The sequence below is a fragment of the Zootoca vivipara genome, chromosome 14 (genome assembly GCF_965207765.1).
Source record: "Zootoca vivipara chromosome 14, rZooViv2.hap1.1, whole genome shotgun sequence".
Lineage (NCBI taxonomy): Eukaryota > Metazoa > Chordata > Lepidosauria > Squamata > Lacertidae > Zootoca > Zootoca vivipara.
This window is the reverse complement of record NC_142597.1, coordinates 28814341-28829774: the sequence shown is the minus strand read 5'-3', so window position 1 is coordinate 28829774 and position 15434 is coordinate 28814341. Positions and strand designations below refer to the sequence as shown.

General features: G+C 41.2%; 1 protein-coding gene across 6 annotated transcripts in view; it reads right to left on the bottom strand.

Annotated features, from left to right (window-relative positions):
• ARHGAP32 (Rho GTPase activating protein 32) overlaps positions 1-15434 on the bottom strand; it is a 211550-nt gene that overhangs the window by 84634 nt on the left and 111482 nt on the right. For all 6 annotated transcript variants that reach the window (XM_088657541.1, XM_088657542.1, XM_035139366.3 and 3 more), the window contains one exon: positions 669-755. In XM_088657541.1, coding sequence (XP_088513667.1) covers positions 669-755 — 87 coding nt within the window. The remainder of the gene's footprint in view (positions 1-668; positions 756-15434) is intronic.

Genomic DNA, 15434 nt, shown 5'->3' with positions numbered 1-15434 from the left:
AAGGTTAATCCACATTTTCATTTTAATCCTCAAAAGTTCTTTGCCAGGCATAGAAACAAATGCTTCAATAGGTTATATTAAGAGTCATCTGCCATCTTCAATTTCTGACATTGTTACGTCCTGCTTCGGTCCACTGAGTAGCTTTGCTCAATGCGCAAGTTTCAAAAATTAGGAAATGAGCCACAATATTCTCTCAACTGAATGCTAAATCCTGAACCATCATTTCATTGGTTCGTTTAGGACAGGCATCCCCAAACTACGGGCCCCCCCCCAGATGTTTTGGCCTACAACTCCCATGATCCCTAGCTAACAGGACCAGTGGTTGGGGGAGATGGGAACTGTAGTCCAAAACATCTGGAGGGCCGAAGTTTGGGGATGCCTGGTTTAGGAATACAAATAAACTCACTACAAGTGCAATCATTACAGAGACACAATGACACATATACGCATGAGACTGCAATTCCAGGATAAATATTGTTGCAACTGAAATAGCAGAAGTTTACATTTCTCATTAAAACCTCAGCATTTCTCTTGATTAAATCTTCAGTATTCCTCTTACCCACAACAAAGAGTGGAAATGTGAAAAAGTAGGATAGCAGAATATCATATAGCACATGTAGTGTTTCATAAAAGTCATGGGGAGGGTAAAAAAAAGTCTTAATGCTTACCTGACAAGAGATCTGTACAAGATAAACTAGTTCCTTGGATTCACAACCATTCCTTGTTACTTCATTCTGTTCCTCCGGGAGCGAAAGCTACTCCAAGCAGCAATTTGGGGGGGGAGAGGGGGGAGGGAGAGAGAGAGTGTGAGTGTCCAGGTTAATTAACAAGAAGTGTACAAAAAGAAGGAAGTTTAGATGCACCTTGCTTTATGATGTTTTGTAGATTAAGGAACTTAAAATTGTACTTTTTATGAGACAAAATATTTCACATTCCCTAGAACATAAATCTTTGCATATACTGTTTATTTTCTACACCAAACTTTTAAAAACTCAGCACAGTATGTCAATAAGACAATTCAGAGAATTCAACACAAAATATTAAATCCCCAGTTACCAAATACTGCAAAATTCATGTTCAGAGAGACATTCACACCATTTGCTATGAATATTTATGCGAATCTTGTTGTAACTAACCACTTCATTATATTTTAAAATGCTCAGGCAGTCTCTAAATAAAAGATGTCTAAATTTTAATGTAATTGGAGAAATTTACTGTCACATGATATTTTATAGCAGAAATTTATCAAATTAAAAAGGCAATAAACACTCTATAGCAAGCATCCCCGAAGAGAGCTATATAATCTCAAATTATTCTGCAGTAGACAAAGGTGCCAGGCCTCACCTTGAAAATTCACCCAATCAGTGGGACGTGCTTCCATGAGCATACAAGTGCTCAGCCTCAGTAAAGTATCCTCCCTTGACTAGACAGAATTTCCTGAATATTAACTATTCCACTATTAGTTATGTATACCATTAACTATATATTTCATAAAGAAATGAAAAATAGATTACAGCCAAAAAAACATCTTTTGCAGACATAAGAAGGCCAAAAAACAGACTATAAAAATGAAACCATAGCATTGATTAGCAAAGACTGTGAGTACACATTCCATAATATACCGGTAGGACATCTCAGTTGTGGATGATTATACCGACAATACAAGGCACACTGGAATAAGCCACTGCCTGTGTCAACCATATTTTTAAGACCTCTCATTCCTCCACCCTTCTGAATTCACAGTGTGCAATCATTCCTAACTCAGGGCTGGTCAACATCCCAGCAACATCTGGAGGGCAATAACATCCCAGGCAGTATGACCAGGGATAATGTGAAGCCCAACAATATATGGAGGCCACTATGTTAGCTAGGTAAAGGTAAAGGGACCCCTGACCATTAGGTCCAGTCGTGACCGACTCTGGGGTTGCGCGCTCATCTCGCATTATTGGCCGAGGGAGCCGGCGTATAGCTTCCAGGTCATGTGGCCAGCATGACAAAGCCACTTCTGGCAAACCAGAGCAGCACATGGAAACGCCGTTTACCTTCCCGCTGTAGCGGTTCCTATTTATCTACTTGCAGTTTGACGTGCTTTCGAACTGCTAGGTTGGCAGGAGCTGGGACCAAGCAACGGGAGCTCACCCCGTCACAGGGATTCGAACCGCCAACCTTCTGATCAGCAAGCTCTACGCTCAGTGGTTTAACCACAGCGCCACCTGGGTCCCATACTATGTTAGCTAACCATGTACTAATGCAATAACCTAGAAAAGACTGAGAAACTAAAACAAGATACTCTAAACTCACACAGCCAGGTGTCAGGAGCCGCTGGGGTCTGAACTGGGAGATTCTGGAGCCACAGAACTGTGAGACGGCCTCAGGCTGGTCAATGGACCATTCTGAACTGTAAGGACTCAAAGGCTTTCTAATCTCAGTGAAGCCCGAGCGACAACTCCTTCCAGAGTTCTGGTGCGTTCCTGTGTATCCTCTAGTTGTCCTTCATTTCTGATTTCTGGCATTGTCCTGACTGCTCCTCCTGGACTCTGGTTCCTGCTTGTTCTTTGTCTCCAATTCCAGGAGTGCTCTTTTTGTCTTCAACTCCATGGCACGCATGGCTCCCTACTCACTTCAAATTTCTGCCTACGGCTGAGCCCGACCACTAAAATGAAATAACAAAGCTACTCCTAACTACTTTAGCCACTTGCCTTCAGTAAGCATTAATTGCTAGCAGAAACATACAGGAAAAATGACGGAAAGAAGAATAAAAAGTTGTATTGAACTATAGTCAGCCACGCTTTGACAGTAAATGGAAAAGCTTATGCTTTACCTGGCAATAAACATATAATTGTATCATGGAAACTAGAAACTTCTTAAAGTTTTCCAAAATGGAGGAGTCTCAGCTTGCTTCTCTGCAAGCCAAACAAAAATCTGCAGTTGGCATGACGGCTGCATATAATCCAGTATTTTATATTTGGGGGGGGGAGAATAGAGGGAGAAAAAACATTTTAATGTTTGAGATCTACTTCATTAACTAAGGGTCAGTTCAAAAACCATTCTTCATACCTAGGAACAGTCATGGCCCTTCCAAAGTCACATGAGTATCTCTGTTTACATTAAAAGTGAAAGAACATATGAAGAATCCTGCTTGATCAGACCAAAGGCCCATCTAATCCAGCATAATGTTCTCACAATGGCCAACATTTGTCCATGAAAAGCCCACAAGCAGGGCCCAAATAGAACAGTGATTTCTACAGGTATGTGATTCCTACAGGTATTCAGAGGCATTCTGCCTTGAGCAGTGGAGGCACTACAGAGCCATCATGGCTAGTGTCCTCTGACCCTAAATATATCTACTAAATCCCACTGATTTAGCTGAAATGATTTATGCATATCATTGTGCAAACAGCACCATGAATGGAAAATGTTTCATGTACACTGATTATATACCACTTTTTGCCAATAGTGGTATGTCGAGTTACAAACGCCTCAGATTACAAACGCCTCAGGTTACAAACACCGCTAACCTAGAAGAGTTACCTCGAGTTGAGAACTTTGCCCTAGGATGAGAACAGAAATGATGTGCCGGTGGCGCAGCAGCAGCAAGATGCCCCATTAGCGAAAGTACGCATCTAGTTAAGAACAGTTTCAGGTTAAGAACTGAAATGAATTAAGGAATGAATTAAGTTCATAACAAGAGGTACCACTGTACATCCCAATTTCTCCTGAAAAGAATTCATGATGCTCAGGCCTACAGATGTCACTTAAATTATCCTCCTCCTACAGCTCAGTGGATTACATAATCCTTTTTTCATTCCATTTTCACAAGCAGAGGGGTGCAAGTGACCAATTTCTTTACATGAAAAATTGTCCAATTGCTGACTATGCTAAATGAATTCTGGCTGTAGTAGAGCAATGTGCTTTCATAAGATTAACATACTATCTAATATCAGATGTTCTGATCAAAACAAAGAAAGCAGTGAAGTGCCAAAGAAAAACTAAGGCTGCAGTCTTACACACAAAAACCTGAAAATAAGTCCTAATGCTACTTACAAACACAACAACCGTGCCTCTTTCTGAGCAGGCAGTCCTGCATGGGACTGCATTGCAATTTTGTTATTCAACGCAATATGTAATGAATAAAGCATGAAATAGATTGGATATGAAAGAATATTTACTCCATTATTTGTACTTCAGTTCTAAACCTATCTCCATGAAATAAAATCCCTTCTGTTGCAAACATGTTCAGGATCTCACAGCCTTAAAGTGCTTTATCATCCAGAAAGTTCATGAATCTCATACTTATTTACAATGCATTTTTAGGACAGCATGTGTACATTTGTTTTTGTTTTTTTTAACATAATTTTTATTGGTTTTTACAAATTACAAAAAATGGTACATACATAAACACCTTTTCCACCTTCTTCCCACCCCCCTCCATGGGTCCTCCCCTGCCACAGAAGTATCCCACGCAGGTGATCAGTCAGAAGTGGTCCATTTTATGATTGGGTTTCTGTCCTCCTCCCCCTCCCCTGCCCCCCAAGCCCCCCCCTGCCACCAGGGAGCTCCAGTGAACCAGGGCAGTACGCAGGAGTTCATCCATCCAACCATCTATTGTCATACCAAAAAAAAAAGAAAATACAAAAAGAGAAAAAGAGAAAAAAGAGAAGAGGAAAAAAAAAGACAAAAAGGAAAAAAGACAAAAAAAAAATTCATCATAATTGTTAAATTCATAATTGTTAAACCATATTTTGTGGGCTTCCCCACCCTCCCACCCTTCCCCGGTTTTCCTCCCTTATTTATCATCTTCAACAGTTTCATAGTTCATATTTTATAACATACACCTTTATATCTTATACCACTTTTAAACTATTATCATTTTCGCCTATTGTCCAATCACTGAGAAATCAAACTCCCATTTTTTCTTCCCGTGCCTAATTTTTACCCCTCTATAGGCCTCCATATTTTCACCTTTTTCCAGAATCAATTCACTTTTTAAACCTATAACTATTCCCAAACTAACCTTACTCCCCCCGAGTACCTGCTCCACCCCTCCAATCCAGCAAGTTCCATAGTCAGCAGTCCAGTTATAGTCCTATTAACCCATCCTTACAATCACCACTTCACTTTCCCTTCACCCCACCCCCTGTTTGCAGTCTTTTGCCATCCAGGCCTCCATATCAGACCCCTGAGCTTCTTCTCTTCTCTGCTTAATTTTTCCTTCTTCCCTGTGGTCATTCTGGAGTTCCAGTAAATCCAGTCGTGCCCCCCTCGAAGGGGAGGCACTCCATCCAACTTTTTGTAGAGTAAAATCATCATTTTTTTCGTGATGGGCTTCATTTTGTGTTAAATCATCACAGTCGTCATCATTGTCATTCTCACATTCATCTTCTTCAGTTTCAAAAGCTTCATCTTCTAGGAAATCATATTCTGTCATCACAATCTGGAGTTGTTGCTGTAACACTAGCCGTTGTGTCTCCTCTTGACATAGTTCTATTCTTGTTTCCCACATTAAGGTCAAAACAGTCCGCTGAAACTCAGGCGGGTACCTTTTTGTTGACATAGTTCAGTCCTGTCAAGGTCAAAACTTGTCACATGGGGTGGAATATGATCGCAGTCTATTTTCTCGACTCCATTTTAACAAGCTGGCTGCATTCTTAAAAATAAAGTTCGAACTCACATTTCAAAAGCATATAAACCAAAAAAAAATTCCCAAAAAGTCCAGAGATAAAGATAGAAATAAAATTTAACTATAAATCCTGGTCAGCTCACTGGGTTTTCTGGGCTGCCGGCTCCCGAGAAAAAGAAAGGTCTTTCTTAGTCTTAACTTCATTCTGCAGGGCAATCACAACAGTCTCTCTCCCCTTTTACCCTGCATTTAGGGGAGATTCTCTTTGATGCCTTTGAGGAATCCTTTTAAGTTAAAATCTTCTGTTTACGGCTTCGGGTTTCTGTTTACTGTCTCTTATGTTACCGTGGGGGGGGGGTGGCTTCCTCTTTTCCCCTCTCTCCCAGGTCCAAATTGTTGCCTTAATTTACATTCCAAAGAATCCAAATTACTCACAGTCTATTCATTTGCTGAATGTTCTTTGAAGAATTGGCCACCTCCACTTCCCAGACTCGCAGCTTCGCACTCTCAGAGCAGCAATGTCAGCCTGTCCGCCGCGGTTCAGCTCCTCGCTCTCGGGGGCTTAAACAAAGCCGATCCGGGGAGGAGAGAGCCCGCTTTTGGCGCCGCCAGGCAAAATCTGTCCCCAAAAAGCACGATTTGGGGCTTTTAAGGAGGTTTCGTTTCGCTGGAACGATTCCCTCCACCTCTGAAGCGCCGAGGTCCGCTCCGCTGTGCGGACCCCCGTCTGAGCAAGATGGCGTGGTCAACCGGAAGCCCAGCATGTGTACATTTGTTCCGGAATTCAACACGTTGTTTGTGAATTAGTGGTAGTGCCATAAGCAGCAAGCAACCAAAAACCAACAAAAAGAGGAGGAAAGGAGAATGAACAGTCATCTAGGTCTCCAGGACAATTAAGCAAGAACATTTTCAGTGCTGATCAAATTTTGTGCTATCACTGTATTAATCTCTCTCATCTGAGCTAGATTTTGGGCACTCTTTTATCTGGATTCAGAGGCCCGTTTCAGGCAGAAACCATGGGTGTTTACAGTGGTACCTCGGGTTAAGAACTTAATTCGTGGAGGTCTGTTCTTAACCTGAAACTGTTCTTAACCTGAGGTACCACTTTAGCTAATGGGGCCTCCCATTGCCGCTGCCGGAGCATGATTCTCATCCTGAAGCAAAGTTCTTAACCTGAGGTACTATTTCTGGGTGAGCAGAGTCTGTAACTTGAAGTGCCTGTAACCTGAAGCATCTGTAACCCGAGGTACCACTGTATTATGACACATAAGCCACCATTAACCTCAAACTGAATGAATGAGGTTCAGGGAAGTAGGGAGCTGCCTTTTACCAAATCAGAATATTGTTCCACCTAGTTTGGTTGTTCCAACACTGACTTGCAACATCTCCAGGAGGACTCTTTCCAGCCCTACCTGGAGATGCCAGACTAAACCTAGGATCTTTTACATGAGAAACATGTGCCCTACCACTAAGCTATGGGCCTTCTGAGTTAAAAGTTTCTTTTGCACTAAGGAGCAAACTATGTTGGGTTGCTGTGTTTGCAAATAGTGGTTTGTTCAAATCACAGCTGAACAAGCCAGAAGATCAGTATCCTGGGTTGTTAAAAGTCTGTGTCTTGGACAAATTACTATTTGCAGAGTTTGGAAACAGCAGCAAACATCAGAAGCAGCATATTTCTTGAAACCCAGGAAGGGTTCTCCTGCGGTTCTATAGACACGAGCTTTACCTGTTGACATCATGACTATAGCACATCGCACCCCTATTTTCACCATATTTCTTTCTCCTGTGTAGAAATGTATAGATATCTAAGTTTGTACTGGAAAAGCAGTCTTAAAAGTTGTGTGAAAAACAGCTCAAAAAAACAGGGTTAGAGGTGGGAGTGGGCAGTTAAAACTTAATTACTACTGAAACATATCTAAGGCATAACTTTTCATAAAATTTATTAACGATAGTAAATGCAAGTTCCATTAAGGAAAGACAATAGGAAGATTTAGACAAGATATTAGAAAAGGTTTTGACCACAATAGAATCAAAGAAGTGAGCTTTTCATCACTGTGTTGCTCTGCAGAGCATCTCTGGAGATGGTTTTAATAACTACTCAGAGATATAATATGTGCAATAACCTCTATGCTGTCAAACATTTAGCCTTCAAATCCTCATGATTTATCCTATGAACTATCTAAGAGGTACCAGGAAGACCCACAGAAAGAAGTAGGTCTGCTACTAAGAGATGGCACCAGCAGCCTTTTCACCCTCTAATAAATTCACTTCTTTAGGGCAGTGTTTCTCAACCTTTTTTGGGCCACGGCACACTTTTCTATGAAAAAAAATCCCGCGGCACACCAACTCTGTGCCGCCCTATATTAAGTTTAGTTTGGAGGGGAGACGTACCGGTAAAGCATGCCGCTGAAGAACTGCTGCGCGGTAGCCAGGCGGACCCACCAGGCGCAGAGCCTGCGGAGCGAGCGGGGACAGACCCCAGGTGGGCAGACACGGGCGCACAGCTGCCGCCGCCTCCCTCCCAGCCGCCCCAGGCAGCCGCCGCCGCTCTGGCCCGGCGAAGGGAAGCCCTGCGCAGCCTTCCCCGCCTGCCTCCTCCTCCTCCCCAGGAGGGCGATTTGCATTGTCACGTGCCTGGCGGCCGCCAATACACAGCACTGACCCGCCGGAAAGGAAGCCGGCCAGGTCACGACGCGGGCGCTCGCCTCGCGTCGTGACCCGGCCGGCTTCCTTTCCGGCGGGTCAGCGACGTGACAGTGCAAATCGCCCTTCTCGTCGCGGCACACCAGCCAGTGTTACGCGGCACAGTAGTGTGCCGCGGAACACCGGTTGAGAAACGCTGCTTTAGGGCACAATCTACCATACATCAGGATCTTTGCAAACTTAATTTCAATGGAATACATGCATCAAGGTGTCCTTCAGTCCTGCTTCTAGCACATACTGTGTGTGTGTGTGTGTGTGTGTGTGTGTGTGTGTGTGTGTGTGTGTACATTTTCACTGCCATAACTAGTAGCAGCACTTTCACAAATGCTAGTCATGCTCAGAGTAGACTCACTGAAATTAAGGCAGGTGACTAATGTAGATCCATTAATTTAAACAGGTCTACTTCTGAGTAGAAGTTAGTTGAATGAAGCTCATAATCTCAAATGTAGGTACATGCAGTTATCAACACTACTGCAACTAAAATTTATGTTACAAATTCTAAATTTATACTTTAAAAAAATTCAGCTGCTCTTATTTCTTTGCAATATAAGAATGAAGATTAAAAACAGTATTTGAGGGTGTATGAAGTGCTGAAATTCTTTTGTTAAATTACTTCATATTTTATTATAACTTAGTTTAATACATTGGTGAAATCAGTGCATATTACTATCAAGAGGTTAATCTTATAAGTGGATAAAAGAAAAGGAAATGATTTTATTACATCCCTCAGTTTTGCAGCCTAAAAAGGCTTCATTGTAAAACTTTGTGTGGTTACATTTCAAAACTGCAGATATACAGGTTAATAAAATGCACACATATTTACTTAATAACCACATTTAAATGTTGCCACTCTCAAAATGCTTCCCCAGCTGTTTGTGCAGTTAAGCCCTTACATACTGCAAAAAATTTAAAAGATCCTTTACGAGCAGCCCTTGCCCATACAGACTACACTTACTCTTGCTTGCTACAAATGATCGATTCTTTCCATGGCAGGAATCCGTATCCAAGGCCTAAGAGTTCCAAGGCTGTCCTTAGTTTCCCAGCAGCTAATTGAAAAAAACCTTCCAGGCATCAGCTCTGAGACACGGAAATGCCAGCGTAGCAAAAATCAAATTAAAATCCTCACATTCTGCTTGGTCGCCCCTCTTCCTGATTCTACTGTTCCTGTGGATGAAGGTGCCTGTGAATAGGGACAGAAATCTCCCTCGGTAGCCCTGTTAGCCTTTTCCACACTGCCCATTTCATGCTCAATTTGTGCTGTAGAGAAATCAGTGCTGTTCCTTTCGTTCGTTCTCTCTCTCTCTCTGGAAAGGTCCCACAAGACGAAGCAGGGAGCTTAACAAGTGCCAAGAGAAACAACGGAGGGAGGGAATGCATGCAAGGATAGTGTTCAAGTTAGGCACTGGGCTGGCTGCTACAACTAAGAATGCAAAAAAGTGACAGGGAGTTGCCATCAGATGTCTGCAATAAAGCACCATCTCACTCCGTTTGGTTTCCAATTCCTGCTGCTTTTCTACTGATTTTACTCTGCCTGATCTTACAAACCAGTGAAATCCCCTTGAAGTCATAAGTGCTGGAGAGAGTGCAATTCAGGCCAATATTCAGCTTCTTAACATCTATCCAAAAATCAAGCACTGCTGCTGCATGCTTCACAGATTTCTGGAAGAGAAACTAATAAAATGTGAAGGGCAAGTTTTTCTGCTGTTGAAATACAAATTGCTGCCAGAAACAGGTCCGTGCACAGCATTACTCAAATGTGCTAAGACTGCAGTGTCAGTTCATAGAAAAGATTTGTTAGGATCACATAATTAGATTAACATAAAATGCTGGGAAGGAAAAATTAGGAAGAGAAAAATTGGAAAAATCCACAGCTGTAACATCATTCTGCATGTAAGCCAGGGCATCATTTTAAAAATCAAATATTTATTTCCCATCAAGGGCAGAATTAGACCCTTAATTGATAGAATATATGTCATCAGCATTTATGTAATTGTAATCATTAGGACTACAATTAACGATTTCAAAAAGTATTTCTATTCCATACTTAAATCAAGGAGGATTTTAGAATGCCCTTTTGGAGAAATGTGAATCTACATCAATAAAACAAACAAGCATACAACAGAAATCATGAACTGCATTAAATAATCAGATCTAAGAAGTCTCAGAAGATTAAAATGTTCTCACCAAAAAGATACCAGACTTGACTGCAAACTAATTTCACTGAGGTGAAAGTCCCAGAATTGAGTGCACCACCACTAAAAAAGGTCCTTGCAACTAACAGCAGTAAGATCATAGGTGTTATCTTATGCTTTCTGCAAGAAACACAGGGTGACTTATCTATTCAACCCTACCTTTCAGAATATTATTTTCGGAACAGTTAACTAATAAAAAACATTAGGACAACACAAAACCTATTAAGCAATCCACAAAACCTATTAAAATAGCAGAAAATGTAGAATATAAATCTATAAAACAATCTTTGCAGCAGAACAAACCAGTTCACATTACATTTCAAAAGGGAAAGTTAAGAAGATGTTTGCTGAATACTGAACACGTTAAGAGAGGATGTCAGGCAAGCCTTGCTGGGGAGAGCATTTCAAAAACAGAGTGTCACACTATGCTTTGCTCCATTGGTAGCCATTGTGGTGCATTCCAGAAGTTGCTGGACTCCATCTCCCATCATTCCTGACCACTGGCTATGCTGGCAGGGGCTGATTGATGGGAGTTAGGAGTCTAACAACATTGAGAGGGCACCACATTGGCTACCTCAGTTCTACCCGATCTCGACCCATAGAGCTTTAGTGTGTGGGGCATCCAGAGAAGGGCCTCCAAAAAAGGAGCTCAGTAGACAGGCAAGTTTGCTGGGGAAAAGAAGTCCCTCAGGAACCTAGGTTGCATGCCATATAGGGCTTTTAAAAAACAAGCACCCAAACCTTGAATAGTGCTTGAAAAAGGACCAAGTGCCAGTATAGTTTCAAAATTGGCAGCATATTTTCCTTAAAATGGTCCCAGTTTGTTGTCCAACACCTCCATTCTATTTTGGGGCCAACCAAATATTTTGAGGAATATTTTTTTTAAAAAAGCCTTGCGCATATGCTTGGCATGTTCATACATGCATGTGTGCATCATCAAAAACAACCATGCTCAGACCAAGATTGCTGCCTGTATGTAAACTGCCAATTGGCAGCTTCAAAGCCACTGCTCTCCTTTCTTAGAGATCTTTAAATTAAGACTTGAACCAGAACGCCCTTCAAAAAGGGGGCTGTCCTCTATAAAGCAGAACCCACAACCACCTTATATATGCCACATTGCAGTGGTCTTATGTGACGGTTATCAAATAATGGATAACTATGCCTTATATGGGTTTATCCTATTTTACACTCACAATCACCCTAAAAAATAGGTTGGCCTGAGATACAGTGACTGGAGCAAGGGTACCAGTGAATCTGAATTCTGGTGCTCTGTCCACTGTATTAAACAGGAATACTGATTACTATTGCTAAGTCCCGCTGCTGCTTTTCATCAGGAAAAGTAAATACCGGTAAGCTTTTTACCAACTATTTTATTTCACATGGTAGCAGCAACAGGATGTTTACTTTGACTATTATGCCTCAGCTCCCCCAAAAGGTAACAAAACTATGCAGCTAACTGCTCTTCTTTCATAACCTCACAATAACAAATCCACAAGCTAAAACAAGAATTCAACAAACATTACTAAAAGGATCCTATTACTAGAATCAAGTCTTTTTCTAATGAAATCAAAATGAGATTTCACAGAATCATAGAATTATGGGGTCAGAAGGGATCCTGGGGTCATCTAGTCCAACCCCCTGCCTGCAATGCAAGAATCTCAACTAGATCACACATTACAGATGGCCATCCAACCTTTGCTTAAAAACTTCCAAGAAAAGAGAGTCCACCACCTCTTGTGGGAGTCTGTTCCACTGTCAAACAGCTCATACTGTCAGAAGGTTCTTCCTGATGTTTAGCTGGCATCTCCTTTATTGTAACTTGAATCCATTGCTTCAGGTCCTAGCTTTTGGAGCAGGAGAAAACAAGCTTGCTGCATCTTCCATGCGACAACCTTTAGCTATTTCAAGTCTCCTCTTTATCAGGGTAAACAAACTCAATTCCCTCAATTATTCCTCATTAGGCTTGGTTTCTGGACCCTTGATCAACTTGACCACCCTCTGCTGCACACATGTGCAACATCCTTCCTAAACTGTGGTGCCCAGAATTGGACATTGTACTCCAGGTGTAGTCTGAGAAAGACAGAATAGAAAGCGACTATTACTTCCCTCGATCAGGAAACTGTAAGCAGAAGTTCAGTGTCAATACCCACAAAAGAGTTAAATCAGCTCTGAAGTGGTTGCTAGGTTACCGTGCCGTCTTTGCAAGAATTTACTCCAATGAAATCATGCTTCTATCTTATGCATCATCAGAGAATGTTATCCCATGCAGTTGTGGATGGCAAAATGAGCTCAAAACCAAACAATATTGTGATCTGCAGAAGTCTACTCACATAGTTGTATCATTTCTGAACAGTTAGCAGATAACATTCAGTGACTTTCATCACAAGATGAACATTATTTCCATATACAGGTGCACACATAGGCAGTATTAGAAACGGAGATATAAAAGCTAGGAGCTAAATGGCACCTTAAACCTAAGTTAGAGGCATAACAACGGAATGTATAGGTGCACTTTTTTATAACAAGAATACAAAGCTGAAATGAATGAACTGCAGCTAAAATACTATGTTCATTTTCCACATGATCTAGTCCTCCCCCTGTCCACCCCCCTGATAAGAGGGTTTTTTCTCCAGTCTTCAGAGAGTACCTGGAAGTGAGGAGGCAGAAAAGGGTCCTCCTTTCCTTCCACTCTACAGTTTTAATCTGAAATCTTAGGCGCAGTACTGTGCCCAAAACTCAGAAACTGCTTGCGCAAATGAAATTCCTTGTCGCAAAATGTGCCTAGAACAATGGGAGTTTTGAATGCTGCACATAGGATTCACCTTCATATATCTGTATTATACAGGCGATTGTCCCAACATCTAAAAACAGTAAGTGTCTTCAGACTCTGAAATATTTTATGCTACTCTTCTAATTGCAAATTCCTTTATTCCCTGCAAAACTAGCATGACTCAGAACTGCCATTTCAGCACCAAACCTAACTTTAGCCACATCAAATCTAACCAGAATATTTCAGAATAAAACCTCAGAGCGGTGGGGAGAAATCCCTGTTCCTCCCACTTTCAGAGTTCAAACAACCTAGTAGAATTATTGCTTTCTATAATTAACTATTCTTTTTGTCTGCATGGAGTCACAACAGATTAAAGTCCTATATACACACACACTTGGTGGTGGGTTTTACTAAAAGCAGTTTTTCCTTAAAAATAAAAGTATATCAAATTAGGGTACAATTCATTTTTTTCAAAATATGAAAATCTGATCTCTTAGTAGCCTGAAGCTACAATCCTATGAAGGTTCCCCTGTGAATAAGTTCCACTGAACTCAATCAGACTAACTTCTGATGAGACAAAACTATGATCAATATGTCCATTTAATAATAAAAAAATCTTACTTCTGTCGCTAGAATCTCATTTAATTTTAGAGAAGAGTAAGTTTCACACAATGGCTATGCTCAGACAATACAGCAGGACACAAACTATGCTTTATTGTCAGCAAGAGTGCTACAACATGTTGCTAAATCCTGTCCTAGTATGAGTAGGACAACAAACCACATCTTACTTTTTATTGTATTTATTACACTTGCATAATGCCCATCTAACCAAATTCTCTGGATAGGTCACAAACTATTAAAAATACAGAATACAATCTTAAATTCAAATGATTTAAACACTAAAATCAATTATAAATAAGTAAAGCATGTTATAACCAACACAGACAGAGTAGCTAAAAGAAATTTAAAAACAGCAAAGGGAATAATTTAGCAGGAAGAGCTAAAAGCACTAACTATAATGGGTATAGCTATTTTAAAGAGTCTGAGAAAACACATGGAGATAGACAGTGCCTGAACTCAAATGCTCTTCTATATGCTATTTTCAACACTGTGCTGCAGCAGTTTCATTGCCAGAAAAGCAGGATATGCTCCCTCTCCTCCCTTAAATGTTTTTGCACTTTTCAGATTTCCAATTCACCTCAGCTGGATGAATCTGCTTTTGAAATTCCCCTTGGTTTTAAAAACATTGCCACCAACTCCAGGAGGCAGGAAAACCCCCACTATACATACCCTAGTACCCTAGTATCATCTTGAATGATCACAATTGCAATCTGTTTTGGAAAGCCATCTGACTGAAAAGCAGGGTTTATATGTGGCAGTGATGGTGTCAGAACTTACTGCAGCCATGTAGATAGATGAAGAAACTGAAGCCTCCAAACTAGACTTTTTTTAGCTGGTGAAAGTATGCAATTTTCACTGGCCACATGTACCACGTGGAGGTTCAAATGAATGGGACCTCCATGTGAATATGTCCACGATGCAAGCTCAACATCAATTCTTTGCACTCCCCCAATACATTACGGTCCCTGTGCTGCGGAGCAAAATAGCAAATAATGACTAGAACATAAGACTTTAGAGAAAGAAAATAAATGCAGGTGAGCAGACATGCTGAACACAAAACAAAATGTAGAATTAAAGAGGAGGCATGCCTGCCTGATCACCATGAAAATGATGCTCATGTAATGTCCTATGGCTACTTTACAGGTAATGCTTCCCCTCCACCCCAATCTCTCCATAAGCACACAGAAGGAGAAATTCAGCTCTAGCGTTTCTTTTGCCAGAAGTATACAGGTTAGGAGGCTATTCCTCTGGCAGTGATCTGTAAAATGGTCAGCTTGGGGTCATTAGCTTTGCTTCCCACTGCCAAAAAAGCTGCAGTTCTTAGGCTTAATAGGCTCCCAAAGCTCTTTCCGGCAAACTAACCAACAGGCTGTTGGCTCCCACTTAAGAGTGACAGCAGTCCTCCATCACTAGGGTCTAGCAGAATCCATGCAAGCACTTTCTTTAGTCTCCTTTAGGTCAAATACTTCTCTCATCACCATGGAAACCAGTTCTTCAAGCTGCACAGTCAGAATTCCATAAGCCTCCA